This window comes from Pundamilia nyererei, unplaced genomic scaffold, assembly GCF_000239375.1.
Source record: "Pundamilia nyererei isolate P.nyererei 1_Seehausen unplaced genomic scaffold, PunNye1.0 scaffold00003, whole genome shotgun sequence".
Classification (NCBI taxonomy): Eukaryota; Metazoa; Chordata; class Actinopteri; order Cichliformes; family Cichlidae; genus Pundamilia; species Pundamilia nyererei.
The window spans coordinates 4,990,246-5,008,828 of record NW_005187404.1 but is presented as its reverse complement, the minus strand read 5'-3'; the positions used below and the strand labels follow the sequence as shown (position 1 = coordinate 5,008,828).

The following is an 18,583-nucleotide window of genomic DNA, read 5'->3' as shown; positions in this document are numbered from 1 at the left end:
GCCCCCTGTGCCTTTAACATCTCTTTATGTAAACCTGGAAACATTACATTCAATCCGCAGAATGTCCAGCATTTCCTGGTTAAAGATAATTTTTTCATCTTAAAACTACATTCAACATGTTTCCATGTGCAATTTATTTAAAATCTGCCTCAGAAAATAAATCTAGTAAAATTATGCATTTAAAAAATGTTTGTGTGTTCTAGCAGGATTTTTTTTCTTTAAATGTCAAGGCACCTCCAAAACTCACTCAATCCACCAGTTTTTAGCTTGATTTGCATCATGAACATTATGAAACCATTAACTGCTGAGTACCAAAATTAATTTAAAAATTTTCATTTTTTCACACTTTTTCTAAGTACAATACTCACAAGGGGTTAAGAAAGAGTCCCTTTTGTGAGCGGTAACACTGTGTTTATGTAATTATGGTTTAGATACTATGTTGCTGTTTACTATAATCATCATTGTTTCAACTTGTAACTGATTATTATCTTTACAACTGTGGATTGAGTGAGTTTAGAAGGAGCTACTTGCATATAGATCACACAAAGCCAGTGAAAAGTTGGATGCATGCTCTTCTTTTCCACTTCTCTCCAAGACGCAAATAGAGCAGTTTTAAGGTAACGTGCAGAAATGCAAAAGCAGGATAATACAAATTCTGAAAATTGCAATTAATTAAAAGTCATCCTTAAAAAAATGTGTGGGATCTAATAATCATTTATACAATCACTGTCTGTATGTGATAGTCCCATATATTTTTTCCAGTTTTTCCAGTTCTCCCAATGCTTTTCCCTTTCTTTTAACCAACTCCTTGCAAACCACAGATCACTCCTACATCTTCCGCATGTGAGCAGTTATGTTTCCCAACCCTGGACCTCTTGCACTCGAGCAGTGATCTCTCCCCACCTTCACACTCCACATCATCCAAGAATATCCTAACACTGTCGTCCGCCTCCCCCAGGACAGCCCTCTTCATCACTGCCAGGGCAGTCGAGAATCCAAGCTGACGACACACGACGCTACCTGACTTGATGGTGAAAAGGTCATCGCACACTGTACCCCACTGGCCACGGATGAAAATTTCCACTCTGCCTCGATCTGGCAAACCTTCGGCGCTTACAAGTCGCACTGAGCCAACCCGCAGCCTCCACCCTCCTCTTGCTTTCTTGTAACCTTGACCTCTACCCCGTCCTCTCGGCCTCTTAAACACTTGGTTGCCCTCTCCTGCACTTTCCAGCTTCTCACCAAGCCACAGCTTTTCCTCCTGTGTTTTAAGCAGCGTAGTGTTGATTAGTGGTCTCTGGGGCCTGTAGGATGGTACAAGGGGCGTCTGGCTGAAGTACGGTGGCCATGCTGTGGTCATCCTATGGTCAGGAGCTTTTGGATAGGGTGTGGAGATTAAAGTCATGTGGGGCTGCTTCAGCAATTTTGTGGATGGAGTGGTAAGGAGTTGTGGTTTGAAATATTGTGAGGTGGTGCTAGGGGGGTACTGAAGGGGTCTCCCATGTCTCCCTGATGAAGGTGTGGTGATGGTTGGGGTTTTTGCAATCCTAGATGAGTCTGCAGTCGTGGAGGTTGTGCGATAACCTGATGAAGAGACAGAATCACCCTTTTTATTTGTTTTATGAGGTGCTGAAACTAATGTTAATATAAAACAAGTTTGACATTTTGGGAAACAGAGGTTGTTTTGTTGTTAAGAATCAGATGCAGAAAAATCATATAAATAAGAGGATATTTTAGCGACTAATTAGCCTGCTAGGAAATGGGTTATGTGCAAAGTTAGCAAGTTAGCTAGCTATACTACTCATTATTTTTTTCTATTATCATTTAAATAAAGTGTAAATACATCTAGAAAATTTCTGTATTCAGACAAAAAATGTAAAACCACCATTTTTTTGGTATTTTATATATGTAGGTATTTAAATAAGATATCATGTTGTTAAAATGCTAGCTTTAGCTGTGCAGGTGGCTATATTGTAATATATTTTTGCAGTCCATGTTCTAGCTAAGCTAACTAATTAAGACACAGCACTGACCTCATCAGCTGGAAGCACATTTCCCAAAATGTTAAACTGCTTTAGGACAATTTTTCATTGTACTATTTGACAAAGGAAAAATAGTATCAACCACAAAGGAAGGATGTAGACACAGACACAAAAGGATGAATGTCCAAACTGAGGCTGATGCAGAACAATTTATTCATAATAAATTATGCCAAAACACCTGATTTAAATTAAAGCAGTGCAAAAACCTAATGCATAAATAAGCACCATTTATCCTGCTTTAGCTTCTTGAACCAGCCAAAGAATAGCATGTTAGCAGGTCTGAAGTTGGGATTCAAAGCCAATTTAGTCAATTCCACGATACCTGAGTCGGGCAAAAGCTTGTGCAAATGCAAATGGCTTAGTCTGAATAATTAAACTTGTGATTAAAACTAAGCCAAGAGGGTGAGGCAGTAAACTCAGTTATAATTAAGATAAACAATAATTTTACAGCATTTTCTCTGCAAATTATGCAAATTATTTTCCATTCCCCATGTTTATGTTCCAGTGCACAGACTTGCTAAACTGTATAGACAGGTGAGATGCAAAAATGAATTCTTAAAAAGCTACTTATTTTTTGAATGCATATTGATTTAAGAAAAGTCACCTTTTGTTTTTTTACTCTGTTTTTTTGTTGTTGTTTTTTTGCCATTTAGGTTACAGTATGGCTTATCTGCCTCAACAAAGTAGAGAAAATGTCCAAGGGGCATATTTATCAAACTTTTTAAATCATTTTATGTGTTATTTATTTCTATATAAATATTCACAATATTCTTAATCAGTTCAAAACGGTGTGTAAAACCAGTTAAAAGGCCAAAAACTATATAGCAAATTATTTAGTTGAAGAAAAACATAAATAACCCTTAAAATCAATTTAAATATGATTAAATCATAACATTTTAACATGACCTTTAGGAGATACTGCTGATACTTTTTGATCATGAGAAAGCCTGCATAGATTTTATAATTACCTTATTCCAAGAAGGTGTGATCCCCCCCCCCAAAAAAAAGAAAGCTAAGCTAAATTATTAGCACTTAAGCCTAATTTGCAAAGGATTTTACTTAGAAGCAAACATAAATTTAGTAATTAAGATGTAAAAATGTGAAACAAAATCAGAATGTAGGCGAAGAAACCACCAGTTTTGGCGTTGCTGGCTTCTCCTCGTGCCACGGTGTGAACCAGTCTCGTGGACTTATTTTTAGTCTTAATAGTCAAATTAGTGGTTGGGTTAGCGGTTTGGCTAGAAACTGGGTAATCAGTGGAGCTAGCCTGATAAACGGGTACACCAGCAGGCCTACCAGTGGACGAGGTTGTGGCAGGAGTTGTTGCTGCCATCTGGACAGTTCTTGGCTTTACTGTTGTGGTCGACGCAGATTTTGTTGTGGTTTTGAGAGCCAGTGTTGTTGTTGGTAATGTTGTCTTTCTTGTTGTTTTTCTTGTTGCTGCTGTTGTTGGCGGTGGCTTTGGTTTTTTTCTTGTTGGCATTGGAGGTTTTTTTATTACTATTCTTGTCTTCTTTTTAGTTGTTGTAGGTTTTGTAGTGGTCGTTGTAGTAGGAACAGCTGTGGTGGTTGGTTTCTTGTTGATTACATACTCTGCAAAAAAGAGAAAAATAAAATAAAAAGAATTGTGCAGTGCTAAAAACCATCCGTTGGATACCTGATGCAAGAAACTGCTTTGATTTGGTAGATTTATCAAATTTAAACGCTCCCATTAAAGTGAACAATCAAGAGACATCAAGAGAAGCCAAAAGAAACCACATGCATATTAAATAGCATGTTTTAACCATTTATTTACTGCTGGAAATGTAACTCACCAATTTCTAGAAAGAATCCCTTGTAAAGTGCCTTGAAAAGCGCTATATAAATCCAATCCATTATTATTATTATTATTATTAAAGGTTGAAGCAGGGCAAGGAAATTCGAGAAAATAACACCACTTTAAGACTTTCTTTTACCTTCTTTTGGGTGGAAATGAATTAGTTTTCCTTTTATCTTAACAGGTGAAGGCTTGATGCTACACTTTCCTGGTGGTGCTCTCCTGTTTCCAAGACAGAAAAGATTAGTACACATGCAATAATGGGTACTATAAGCACATATGTATCTTTTCATTTATTTATTTTTTATGTTTTGTTTTTAATGGTGTTTAGCAGCTTCCACTTTAATTGTAGTGTGTATTAGTGCAGAGATACAGTCAATGAAGATAGATTAAATAAATAAGATTTTAAAAATCTGTTTTTCTTATTTCTTTCTTTTTGCCTGGATTGGCTAGAGAGGGATGGAAGATGATTGTGCTCTGAGCACTTCTTTTAACATTTTAACATGTTGCTGCACTGTATTTTATTAGCAGCATTCCAACTCTTAAAACCTCCATCATATATAATTATTGGGTTCACACTCTCACACCTTAACATCACACATCCATGTAGTTTAATGAGCACTTAACTGCTGATGAAGTAAAGTGATGCGTTAGCAAGTTACCTGGAAGGGTCCACTATCTTGTAGATAACGCCACCTCTTGCTGTCGCACTCGGGACTCCTGTGGCTAAGAAATACAGCTCACCTGGAAAAATTCACAGACGAAATGGAGAAAGAGAGCAGCAGGCAGAGACGGCAGAACATAAAAAGACAAACGGGGAGATTAAAAAAATAGGAAGCAGTGAGCAAGAAAAGAAGGAGATAAAAAAAGAAAAAAATTTAAACAACAGGAACAGAGGGAAATATTTATGATGACAACAGATGGGAGACAGAAATAAAAGAGGTACAAAAATAGCAAAATGGGGGAGAAAGAGAGAGACCAAAACACTACTCTGGGGAAAAATATTTTAAACTTTGCTTTAATCATTCGTCTCTCCAATTTGCTTCCTGAAATTATCAGGAAAGAAGAGAAATACAATTTTTTAAGACCAACACAAACCTAAACATTTCCTAACTTAGAAATCATGCAGTTTAGTAGTAATCTAATTTCATTAACAATAACACCAGTAAAAATATCCACTTTGGTACTTCACACTACATGTGTACTAGTTAGAAATAATTATTTCTTTTCACATTAAGCCACACAGACCAGGAGACCAGTAGGAAATCCTCTGGAAACCAAAGACATGTAGAAAAATAAATTGTATTTCCAGACTAGATGGTGAGTGCTTGCTCTTGCTATGTGAAATCAGTCCTAAAGAGGGCGCTACACCAAAAACATCTTTGATTGTTTTGGTTACTAAGAGACAAAACTGCCTGTAGTTCTCATGCAAGAAACTTGTCTGCAAACATTCGCCAATTACTCACTGAGCAGTAGTAAAACAGTGAAATGTGCAACACAAACTGGAAACAGAAAAAAAGTTACACCTTTTTAATAGTGCTGGCTGCAGGTGTCACAAGGAGGGTTTCAGTGCAGTACCCTACATCTCTTTGCAACCTATTTCACCAGCTGTCAGCAACCTCTAGCAACCCCAACCAGTCTGAGAATACACATTTTCCACAAGCAGCTGGCAGCTGCCAGGGGATTCATGGACTGTTTCTAGGTGTGTGTGATTGGGGCTCAAGTTTATCGTTCCATTATAAATGTACCTAATTAAATAAGTGATGCAGTGTCTGGTAGCAATACATCAACACACCGACCCACACAGTTATTACCTGCTTCATCTTCAGCAAAAGAGATGATGTATTTATAGTAACTGTTGATAAGTTTGGGGAATCTGCAGGTCTGGTCTCTTCCCATGCAGATTTCATTGTACTGCCATTCACCTGTGGTAACGTTCTCCCTAAGAGACATCAGACGCCTAAACACAAACAGAGATACATATAATGTTTACGCATAGCAAGAGCTGTAGTCCAAAAGCTTCACATCAATGCATTTTTACTGTAAATTATTAAGTCAACCCTGTGCAGAGCAGTTCAACAGCAAACTGACTGGACACTGATTAGGTAGAAATCCACAAAAACAAAAAAGGTTACGAGTGTTTTCATTTGAAATTTTCATTTTACAAACACACACCCGCTCATGAAATCCCCAAAGATGTAGAGTCCGTTAAGGTTGGGCATCTGACAGCCTCTGTAGATGTATCCTCCTGTCACAGATTTGCCCAGCTTGTGTGGATAGGCAAAGATTGGCAAGACATCGTCTGCAAACACATAAACAAAGATCAGACCTCGTTTATTATTCAGTGTCACTGCTACATCATTGTAACAAACAGGAAATATACTGTACCCTGTAAGAAACCTGAGCTCGTGAAATTAAATGACAATGAAGTTCCGTTATTTAAAATCTCTTTTGAGTTGACAACAGTTTTTTTATTCTATTCTAAGGAGGCTTTTACAGAGAACAAAGAGTGTGCTGTAACAATTTAATTTACAAATTAAATATCTGTATAAATATTAAATAATTTGGTTAAAATATACTTGTATTTATGGACTTTCAGTAACCCAGACTGTAGACTCACCGAGGGATGAGTTTTGACAGAGTTTACGATCGTAGCAGCTGAATCCTTCTTTGGCTCTCCAGCCGTAATTTCCTCCTTAAAAATAAGAGTTGACACAGTAAAATTACTCAGCAAAAAAGAAGTTCTACAATTTATATGTATTCAAACGGTTTGATGCTGAAAAAATTGGAAATCAACATATTAGAAAAAGAAAATCATCCTTCAAACTACAATTATCATACCTTTAACAATGAGGTCTACCTCTTCGTATTTGTTCTGGCCCACGTCACCACAAAGCATCCTGCCTCTGCCTTCAGTGGTAACGGGGTCACCGCGGTCAATGGAGCAACGCCACATGTTGCGAACTCCATAGGCATAAACCTCTGCAGGTAAACAAAGAAAGAAATACGTGGATGGAAAACACAAACAAAAATGACATCCTCTGTGAGGACGCACTTCTGACACGATCAGTCATTTTCCAGCTTTGCACAGAAAGAAAAACACAGTCCCACCGCAGTCCAATATTATGAGAGAACAGCTAAGCTAGATTAGCATTAATAAGTGTGCCATTCAGCATCTTCAAAGTCACCAGACGTGATCACAGTCTTCCACACAAACAGGAAATTCATTTACCCGGCCGTGCCTCCTTCTCGCCCAGAAATGGGTTGTCTGAGGGAATGCTGTACGGGGCACTGTTATCGTTGAAGTCAACGTCAACACGCAGCACCTTGCCGAGAAGTGTTGACCTATTAAACGTAACGACCAGACAAAAAAGGAAGAATGACTCAGAGTATCATAAAGACTGTGGTGACTGAATGGTTCAACCGTAAGTGTTTATTTAATGCCAGAAAAGCACGGTCAGATCCGTTTTGCAGTTCTGTTTGAATGAATCTGAGTAGAGAGTATAGCTCTGGACACTTCAAAATCCATCCTGCTACGTCTATCAGCAGTCACATGAACAATGGACAGTAGTGATCTGAATCCACTGGCTGTCATAACACTGACCATCAATGTGGGATAGTTTAGCATGAGCTGTTTCTTTCCTTCTCCCTACCTTTCTCTCCCTTGTTGTTTCATCTGCTTAGAAATGTAAGGAAAAGAGGAACTACCTTCACAAATGGGTGTAATTTCTGTATAAAGAATAATTTAAAACAAATATTATTAATGGCCTTTATGGCCTTTTTCCAGTGTCCACTTTTTCCAGTGTTTACCACCCTGCACTCACTCTCGCTCACTTTCTCTCTCCCCTCCACATTCCAGTGTGTGGTGGTCCATGATGTGTGTAGTGTGTCATGTCAATATTAGACTTGGCAGGCTGCATTCCCAGAAGAGCTACTACGGCTTGTCAAAAACAGCCTCAGGAAGAGACAAACGGCTAAATTGTCCATCTCTGGAGAAAAGGTGCTAACAGCTCTAAATTAAGTCCCAGTTTTGGAGGAAGTTTACTTGCTTTCTCGATACAAACATTAAAGATAGATCGCTATTTTTGTCAGCCCTAAAATGCAAACCTACCTATTAAATGTGACATTATTGGTGCATTTCACAGGATGAAGTATTGATTACAAAAATCAATACGCTTTTTCTATTGGCTGAATGACTTGCAACCAAAGTTTTTCTGGCTTTATCTTTAATTTTCTGTGCTAAAAATTCAAAAATAATAAACTTCAATCAATGCAGCTCTCGGTATAATGATAAACCATAGAGGAGGAATGCCTATTTGAAGTGTTTTGTAAATTAAAGACTGAAATCTCCATAAACTGGCACAGCACAGAACCTGGCAGTTATCATGAATGATTGTTTATGACACGTGCAAACAAAGTTTTCACTCGTCACTTTGAAGAAATTGTTTTGAATTATAGTCTTTGCCAAACTATCATTTATAATGCCCTCTGTTCAATGCAGAAACGTTCCTCATAAATTTGATCCTTTTAATTAGATTTGATTTGAGAGGAATTTAACTATCTGGAACCCATTTTTGGCAGGACTCTGACGCTTTACCTGCTCCGACTCGACTTTGGTATTTTGTTTATCAAGTCAACATCTTGACAACGTCATGAGGCCTCGTGAAGATTATAAAGATGAGCATTCTTCACAATCACAACTATGTCTATTATATTTGCATGTTATTTGAGATTTCACATCTTCATTAACACAAAATGTGAAATCAACATTGTGAGTCTATGCATGCATCCAAACATGCAAACACATTAGTTAAACAGTACTGACTTGTTTTGGGAATTGCCAAACTTTCCAAAGGGATCTCCAGCACGGCCACCGTCACCTATGAAGATGTACAGATACCCATCGTGACCGAAAAGAAGCTGTCCTCCATTATGATTGGATGCTGGCTCCACCACCTCCAGGATGGTTCTACAGCAGGAGAGATGAGAAGATGATGAATGTATTTGTGTCATTTAAGACCATGCAAGGACCTACTAAATACAGCACCTCTCAGAAGAATGGTCTAGTTGATTATCATCATGTGCTGATACTGTGAACTCGCTGATTCGTATTCGTTCCTCCTTCTTAACAGACGCAGAGTAGTACACGTAGGCTTTTCTGACAGTGGTGAACCTGTGAACGAAACAGGAGCTCAATGGAAATGCTGCATTTCACATTTTGGCACAATGAATTTTTCCTTTGAAAACTAAATGTTGCTATTTAAATGTGTATTTTGATTGAAAAAAAGACCTAGGGTGTAAGGCTATGCAGAGGAATCCCCTCTCGTCTCCAGTCCACGGGGATGTGAGGACGGCTTTAGTCAGGTTGAGGAAAGGTCGATCGATCCTAGAGCCGTTCGCCAAGTACACCCACACATAACCCAGCTGCTCCGCAACAAAAAAGCGATGAGTTCCATCATCTGCATGGATCATGGCCACAGGGTTACGGAGTCCATTGGCAACTTCCTGTAAGCACAGCTCCAAACATCCTTCGGGATCTTCATTTAGCAATCCCAGGTTAGCATTTAACTCTTAGGGTGGGGGAAAAAAGACACGGGAGAGTAGATTGGCATGTGTCTAATCACATGTGCAAACTGAGTTGCAATCAAACTTGCAGAGGCTTGCACCAAATTAAAACTGTAATTATTTTACAGCAATGCACTGTACTTTCAGCTTCTGTTCAGGCAGTTACAAATCAATATGAAGAGCTCTTCCACCCACACTTTCTTTCATTGCAGTGATTTTCTTGGTGAGACAGTGCAGACACGGATATTTTCAAATTCATGCATGCAGTTCAGACTGTTTGCATCCATCATTAACATTCGTACTAATGATTTTAAACATTTCACTTTAAGCATGCTAGCTGGTGCTGGTTTGCTGATGTGGAGCATCATTTTGATACTGACGCTGACATTTAGCTCACAGATTGATGTGTTTAACAACAGCTTCAGAGCTATCAAGGCTGTATACTCTAGACCTTTTTCTGGGCTAGTTACACCGAGATGCATTTTTTTAACCTCTTCATACAACATGTGACTCATACCTGCATTTGTCAAGACACTAGGATAGCAATACTCTTTGTCCTTCAACACCAGAAATTCACAAAACCTTCTGTGATCTTCTTCAATTGTGGCAGTCAGGTTTGCAAACTGCTGTGAGTTCCCTACGTCCTCAAGCAGGAGGCTGAGCGTGTACCGGCACTGCCGCCAGTAGTCAGAGCAGTAATCCCCACAGAGTCCAGGTAGCGCCCTCATGGGTGTGTCAGCGTCCTCGGCATCATACAGGTGGGCAGCATATGGAGAACACTCCTTCAAAGGACAACAGATACCGTTTCATTACATATGATTTAAAAATGTAAAACTTTTTTGAGCTAATATCAAAGGTAGAGTTACAGAAATGTATGAGATTCAGTAATGAATCACTTAAATGGATTTGTGTATTTGTTCTTCCACAGCCTCTGGGCCTCATTTTGACTGGGCAAGCCTGAGATATATGCAGCCTGTCTGAGTGCGGCCTGGTATAAATGGATCCCAGGAAGGTCCACTCAGTTATTAAGTCACAACCACACTGTCCACACCCAGAATGGTGTGCCTTAGGCACAAAGAGCCATTGCACCCAAACCATCATCATGCAAACTGGTGCGCTTTCATTTGCCAGAAAAACCAAACTGATCCAGTAAACAAATCCCAAACAACAAACCGGCATAAGATTGGTTTTGTAGATCAAGAGTGTTTAGATTAAATTTGGTGTTGTTTCTTGTAAGGGCTCATAAACCTATTTTCACTTTGCAGTGAATTATTTCTGACATCAGTAAAGTTTTCCAAATAACTGTTTTGGTATTTAAACAAAAGTCAATATTTAAATAAATAAACATAAATAACGTTGCAAAAGATTTAGCTCATTTAGCACAGATCAGAACAGCAGATATGGGATATTTTTGTGTTGTTTCACAGTCTGACGCTTAATCTCAGCTGTTTTTATATATGGAGATTATTACAGTGATTATGTAAGTGGTGGATTTAGTTTCAAAAGCACTTTAAAAATTATGTCACTGAATAACGTCAACGTGGACAAAACGTGTTGTTTTTAATCCTGTCATCACAATGCCTCTTCTGGTAATTATTTGCTGTAACATTTTTGTAAGGACATTGGTAAATGAAAACATGTACTTATGTGTTTTTATCTAAAAGATTTTTTAAGTTTTTGTTGTCTTCATTGAGCCCTGGTTGAAAAATAGTCCCCAAACGATGGACCAATGTCACAGAAGTTGCCTGGACGTCTTTGCTTGACTTTCTAGTGAGAGAAACGTTTGTGTTGAAGGATTTCTTTTTGCAATCTCTTCCTTGATTAGAATGAAGCAAAAGCAGATATTCGCAAAAAAAAGCTTTCAGTGGTTTCTTGACCTCACAATCACAGGCTTTCTGGCTCCTTTCTTTAACTTTGCACTCAAACAATTGCATTTGATGCTGACACTGAACGCAGTGATGCAACAGCTGTAAAACTCTTACCTTCAGCATTCAGGGTTTTTTTTTAACAGTCTGGGTACATGTAGGAAAAGCCTCATTATGAGAAAAAGATCAAAGCAGTAACAAGGGAAATAAATGGGTGATGTCCTGTTAACTAGTGAATCTACATACTGGAAAATAATATAAACACCTGCCATTTGTTTTTTTGTTATATAAATCTGTTGCGCTTGCCTTTATTTGGTAAGACAAAGTATATCAGGTAAAAATGGATGAGCAGTAAAGTATTTAATTATTTGTACCAGCAGAGCACTTTACTCTAGAGTTGTTAAAAGAAAGAAAAGATCCTGTAACTCAGTGCAGTCTGGGGCAAAATGTAAAGATTTTAAATTTATTTATTTTAATATAATTGTTTGATTTTTGTTTCTATATGCAAACCTCTATCTAATCTCTGTTCAATGTAGAAACAGTACCAACAACCAACTGTCTCTAGTTCAATTTTTCCAGTGGTACAAAAAACAGTTTTGACCAGGAAGATGACGCCAGAGTTTGAACAGTGTATTGTGGCTAATAACTGTTTCGTCATATTTACAATTTGCCAATCGGGCAAATTATAAACATTTGTGTATGTAGGTATTTATTACTGCTTTATTACAAGCATAGTCAGCCAGACCTTGACCAGCTGTGACCAGAACTTAAAACTTGACCTTGATTTTTATCCTAATTACCACCTGTAAGACTACAAGGCCGTCTTTTGTGTTTGGTGTATATTCCTGTGAGCAGATTTTTTTTAAGTATTTAGACCACAATTACACACATATGGACAAACTCACAGTGTCAGTAGGTGACATGACTCAAGCTGTAGCCCACACTAAAATGGATATGTTTAAATATAAAGGTGTGACAAATCGATTACTATCAATACTTTTTGGACACTGTTTTGTCTGTTTTTTTACTGTATCACATAAAATGTTTTGTCACAGTTGCTGATCATACAGTAGTCCATCAAACTTTACATTTCTGTGTCTGTCTTTGTCTTTTAGGGCACAGATGGCTTAAACTGCTGTTCCATCCAAGTGTTAACTGAAACACTGCCTTTTATAAATCACAGAGAACGGGGAGGTGGGGAGTTTGGCAAAAACAGTCAACGCAGACTCTTGTTGAACATCTTGATAGTACTACTGTGGAAAAGATCAGAGTGTTCTCTGAAAGAGATTTCTCTCTACTGGGCCAAACAAAAGCTGTGTTCAGTCTGAGATGCTGGAACTGCTGATGAAAGCAGTAAACAGGCATGTGGGGCAGATGCTACGTTCAAGGAAAAATGTATAAGTTCAATAAGGTTATGAAGGTATAAGGTTATGAAGACGTTTTCTTTGCTTGAAAATGAGAGACATGTGTTGGCAAAAAGGCAGAGCAAACTGCAAATACTGCACATGATCTTTTGTTTGACCGAGTCATGCTGAAATCCCAGCCATTGTCCTATTTTGGTTCCACTATGATAGGGTAGAAACAACGCGACCACTTCAAGCTGCTATAATTTGGTGTTTACGCCGTCAAATTCAGAATAGACTCAGATTTTATTCCTGTCATCTCACATGCTCCAGATTCTCCACTGACTGCTCCACACGCTGGTGTTTTATTGTAGCTGAGAGACAAAAAAGAGTCATGGTAAACAGATGAGAGGTAAATGTGTGACCCTGTCTGAGGAAATGACACAGGCTGAGTTTTTAAACTGAGAGAGCAGTGTGAAACAGCCAGACACATTGCTACCGTACTAAAAGCTTGCTTATTAAAAATGCAAGAGGGAAACAACTAATCTGGACTTCTGCTGCTTGGTGCAGTGCTCACTAAATGTTTTTTATCCTCAAACAGCCCCTTTATGGGTCTTGTTGAACTGAGGGTGCTGCTAATGGTTTATTTGATGACAAAATAAATGAAAACCCATCGAGAAAGCCACGTGAAAGCAGAGCACAACTATAACACACAAATGCACACTCTTTTCAAGGGCAACAGAATGCCCTTGAAATTATCTCTATGTCTGTTTTTATTATCGTTAATTCATTTGTTTTTCTCTTTTCTTTATGGCTGACATTATCTTCACTGATTTTATTCATCTCTTCTTATTCCTGTGCTTTTCTTCATCCTTTTTCTCTCTGCTCCTCTTTTGCAGCAACCTGATATATCCTGGACCCCTGGCCTGAGGAGGAAAGGGTTGTTTGTTTGGTCAAGTAAGCAAAGAACAATGACAGTCTTCCTCCCGTCTCCCTGACTCACACACACACACTCATTTCCCACTCTGTCTCTCTCTTTAATATGTGTCTGCCTGTCCCTCTCTTCACGCTGTGATTGATATCAGTGCTAGGAAGCTTCCGTTCTGCAGCTGGAACAGACGGCTTCAGTGTATGGCTTTTGCCCTGGTTAAGTACCCTGGCAGCGGGGTAACCTGACCGCCTCCCGGGCCTCTTTCACCTCAAATTATGAACTTGGGAGCCGAAAAACCACAGAGCGGACCATCATCATTGAAAAAGGTTTAAAAAGTACACAAAAGCATCAACATACCTCAAATGGAACCAAAAATGCATTCTTTATTTTTAACATAACTTTTCATATAAAGCGCTCATGTAAATGAGAGTTTCTTTAAAGGCTTTTTGTTGCAGTGTACACAGCACATGTGTATCATGCTAAACTTTTTGAATGTATATTTCGTCTGAGCTCCACCTATATCCAGCAGTTGTAAATGGTGCGTGAGTCGCAGCTCTGCAATTTTACTCGAGATCCAGCCTGCACTGCTTGGTAAGAACCACATCAGGCTATAATTACCACAATAACATAAGTCTATATTTTTGGACGATTCGTCACCATCTTTACATAATGTATGATGTATGAAACTGCCGGGAAGCCGCCAAGTTTGTTAGTTTTCATTGTTTCCTTGTTGACATCAAAAATTAAAGTGTTATTTATGGTAAAGCTACCCACCCGATTATTTTGGCTTCTGCATAGTGAAGCTTTTATCTCAGTTATACGGCCATGACCAAATTTGTGCTGCACCTATCATTTAATTTGTGCTCTGGATCTGCACGTAGTAAGCGTCTGAGCTGCAAAGTCAGGGCCTAATTATGTCATCAGTGAGTGGGAGTGGCTTCAAGGGTTATTCCAGGAAGGGAGGGGCTGGATTTCAGCACTGGGATCTGTTTAAGATTAAAGAGCTAAAAAAGGAAACTAAAACACATTCACACTAAAATAGAAAAACTCGTTAGAATAAAAAAATATCCAAAACTATTAACAGAGACTAAAAGTTGAGTATTTATTTTATTTTATGTTCTGTTTTGCCATGTTCACTTTATTATTAGTAGTATCATCATCATCATCATTAACTATTATTAAAAAAAATTAATTTCCTAAATATGGGATAAGGAAAATATTTCATATCTTATTTTTATCTTATTTTTTATTAAACTGCATTGCAAGAATAACACAATAATGCATTTGGAAAGTTTTTTTTTCATGCCAAAATTGTATGAGTCAATGCTTTTTAAAACAATATAAGTTAAAGAAAAAAAAATATTATGTTCACCTAGGGATTGCTGGTTCATTTTTCTACCTCTGCCTTATGGTCTCTCTGCTGTCATTAAGTGAAATTCAGTTGTTCCCCTCCACACCTAATGTTGGCACAGGCACTTCATTCAAATATTGCCAAGTCTTCTGATGGCGTAGTTAAAACCTTAATGCATATTTTTGTGAGATTACTGGAAAAGTGAATGTGCTGTTAAATTGTTCTGCAATTTCATACAGTTGTTCTGGTTCAAACTCTGGAGACTGGTTGTCTTATGCTTATGTCTGTGCCTCATCTGAGAAACTAATGTTTTCTGGCACATAGTTTACGCTTACTGCGTGAGATGACAAAGTTCAGAGTATTTGTCCATAAAACCAAAACCTTATCCAATTTGAATTTGGGCGATCTTTCCCTTCAAGGTCAAGATTTCGTGCACCTCTGGATTTCTTTCTGCATTTTTTACTAGTTTTAGATATTTCCCAGGAAGTCCCAGTATGAAAAACTTCACATCTTTCTGTGAATATCACCATGGACCACCAGACTTAAAAAGAGAGCAAACACATTTTGTTGAGAGAGGAGCTTCTGAAAACTGATGTTAGTTGTTTTGTTCATTATAACTAAGATATCAAAGTAAAGATGCACCAATTCCGATTTTCTAACTATACTTATAGCTATAACTGACAGTATATTGACAGCTAGCTGCAGGTTCTTCTCTCATTGAAGCAACTGAGAATAAACTGAGAATTTACATGATATTTTTTATCTTGCTAAAGAGAAGCAGATGAAACAGGTTAATATAACAATACAAATTTTCAGTACATTTGTAACTTTACCAGATAAGATGACACAGACTGTTTTTCTTTGACCTTTTTTTCATACCAAGGCTGCTACCTGGCTGGATCTAAACACGTTAACTTTAGCCGTAGCGCCGTCACCTTTATTGGCTTCTTTAAAATGTTCATGTTCAGCTGGTGAGGGTGATTTAAGTGTCTGATTCTCTTTCTAAGAACATTTGCCGATTCTGTCCCAATTTACTTTGCCAGTTTTGTGTTTTCCCTAGTCACAGTAGAACTCGCAAATGGCCACAGCCAAATGCTAGCAGGTGGCTGCATGAAAAGGACCAGCTCACATTTGAATGCACGTGAGGCTAGCCAACAGGTCACCAGTCAGGACCAAGAAGACTGCAAATTATCAGATTTCCAGTCAATCAGTCCATTTCAACTTTCTTGGCTTTAAAAAAAAATGATGACAACTAATCTGTGATTTGTTTAGTACATGTTTGTGAACAGATGACCATGCAACATCACCTCCATGGACCCAGACATTTTATGTCTACATCAAATAGCAGGATTCACTGGAAGAATCCACAATTTTTACAAGCCTGAACATCATGTATCAGGTAAGAAGTCCAACCAATGGCGCGTTTTTTGTTTTTATTCAACAGGTGTCCCACTCCATGCACCTTAGTTGGTGAAGTTGTGGCAGAAATTTTTGGATATCTATGTTTTTATTCAACACCCATGTGTACTGTCATTTCATCAAGAAGAAAAGTTAGCAACAATAAACTGAACGGTTATGCGGTACAGTAAAGGAATTACTAACATATTTTTTGAAAAATCCACCGTAGTGTTATATGAACATTTAAATCAGGCCAGATGTCTGATACACACCACTCCGTGGGTTGCATCAGACCCTACAATAATACAAATTAAACAGAGAAAACCTCACCAATCTTATGACCCCCATGAGCAGGTGCTCTGGTGACAGAGGGAAAGAAAACCCATCGCAATCATTCATCTTCAACTCTCTTAGCAAAAGGCAGCCTGTTCTTGATTTTGGAGGGTTTATTTCCACTGGATGATCCTTTGGGCTTTATATTCACCATGTTCAATTTACACATCGGTTTGGCTTTTGGTATGAGTAACTGCTGTCTAAAAGCATCATGTATTCATTAAATTGTTAAAATATTTTGTTGGTTCTCCTTTATGATGAGCTTCTTACACATGACTAAACAGACTTATATCTTCCTGTTGGAAATATGTAGTAGAATTTATTACCTGCTAAAACAAACCAGAGGGGAATCTGCTTTAATTTAAATGTAAAAAGTCACAATTGTGATGCTAGATTAGAGGACAGCATATTAAAATAAAATAATAAATAAAATAAAATAGCATAATAAAATCTAGTTATTATACACACATTGGAAAACATGAGTTTGAATTCTAAACTGAACATGTGTAACACAGTCTGATTTGAATATTTGTACCTAATACTCATCAAATCAAAGAGATCAAATCAAATTAGAATAAATGTTTCTCTTACCTGGCAGAGGATGCTGCGTACGTATTTGCCACAGGCTGCATAACCTGAATGGTCAAAGTTTTCCATAATGTTGTAAAACCTGCCTGATATCTCCTCATCTTTTTCCACATCACAGCACCCAATCTTGGAATACTCCTTGCAGAAGGCCAATGGCTGCCTGGGCTCAAATGGAGGCTTGTAATCCAAACACTGAGGGTGACAGCTCCCCCACCAGGTACGGAGGAGCAACAGCAGGATGGGGAGAAGGTGGTGAGGGGATGTGTGCTGCAAGATGCATCTGGGGACCAAATTGCAGGTCTGTATCATCGTGCTGTAAGTATACGCTCTCTCAGTTCTGGATAGTTTGTCTCTTGACCCAATATTGTAGTAAATGAAGTCAGTGTGAATGTGGTATTTGAGTTTAGAAAAGGTAAGAAAAGGAAATGAGTGTACAGGTTACATCACGTCTATAAAGCGCAAATATGAAACTGAAAGTTAAAGTGGAATGTTTGATGTTTTCATTTGGTGTGCTTGTCTCTGCAGATTCAGGCAGCCATCAGTGAGCTTATGTCTAGAGGTGTGAATGTGTGTATGAAGTGACCCTCCATCACAGCTGCCTGCCAGCTGGCCAGAAACCTACAAAATACTCAGGATAACTCCAGTTAAATCTAACTCACACAACACACTCACATGGTAGGCTAACCTCAAGATGTGTGAGACAAAAATGAGGTAAAATATAGTAAATCTGATCCAAGATCCAGTGAATTATTTTATTCAGGAGAACTGCAGAGCAGTCCTGAAGGTCTGTCCAAGCAATGTCCCAAATTTCTGTGATGAGAAGAGTTTACTCAGTCATATCTGCATAAACACCTGCACGTCACAGCAGAAGCTCCTGAAAGAGATAAGGTTCCCGTCACTGAAACTGACCATCAATCACATTGCAACTTATTCTCAAAAATAAGTTTATTGTTGCACTAAAAGCAAATAAACAAAAGTACTAATCTTCTTAGAAAGAGGGACTAACCTTACGAAAAGCAATCGAAAATGCTGCACCCTCAGCCACAGTTTCTGAAAAATATTTACTTCTAGCTTGAAGTCACTCGGAGAGTCTCTGCTCTGTGTTTGGTCTGGACGTGCTCGTTTGCAGAAGCCATAGGTACAGACAGACAGCAGAAGAAAGTGAGAGTGAGAGGTCCTTTCATTCAGACACAGCCACGCTGCAGCTTTAGCTGAGATCCCTCCCTCATTGCTTCTTTCCTCCTCCCCCTCCTCTCTTCTTTTCATTTGCTTTTTCACTCTCCTACAAAGACACATGCATTCCTTCCCATAGCATGCGGTCCATATTGCCCTGAAGTTGCAACTTTCTACC

General features: G+C 38.4%; 1 protein-coding gene across 1 annotated transcript; it reads right to left on the bottom strand.

Annotated features, from left to right (window-relative positions):
- Window positions 1-205: 205 nt before the first annotated feature.
- On the bottom strand, window positions 206-18,383 carry LOC102205744 (HHIP-like protein 1). The gene is made up of 16 exons (XM_005720934.2): window positions 18,239-18,383; window positions 17,236-18,106; window positions 9,941-10,205; window positions 9,149-9,428; window positions 8,906-9,031; window positions 8,684-8,827; window positions 7,091-7,203; window positions 6,700-6,840; window positions 6,479-6,553; window positions 6,034-6,160; window positions 5,673-5,818; window positions 4,521-4,602; window positions 3,998-4,080; window positions 3,499-3,635; window positions 3,339-3,453; window positions 206-1,584 (listed from the first exon to the last, which is right to left on the bottom strand). Exons 2-16 carry the CDS (start codon window positions 17,539-17,541, stop codon window positions 797-799), a joined length of 2,928 nt encoding a protein of 975 aa, XP_005720991.2. The 5' UTR covers window positions 17,542-18,106; window positions 18,239-18,383; the 3' UTR covers window positions 206-796.
- Between the last annotated feature and the right edge of the window lie 200 nt (window positions 18,384-18,583).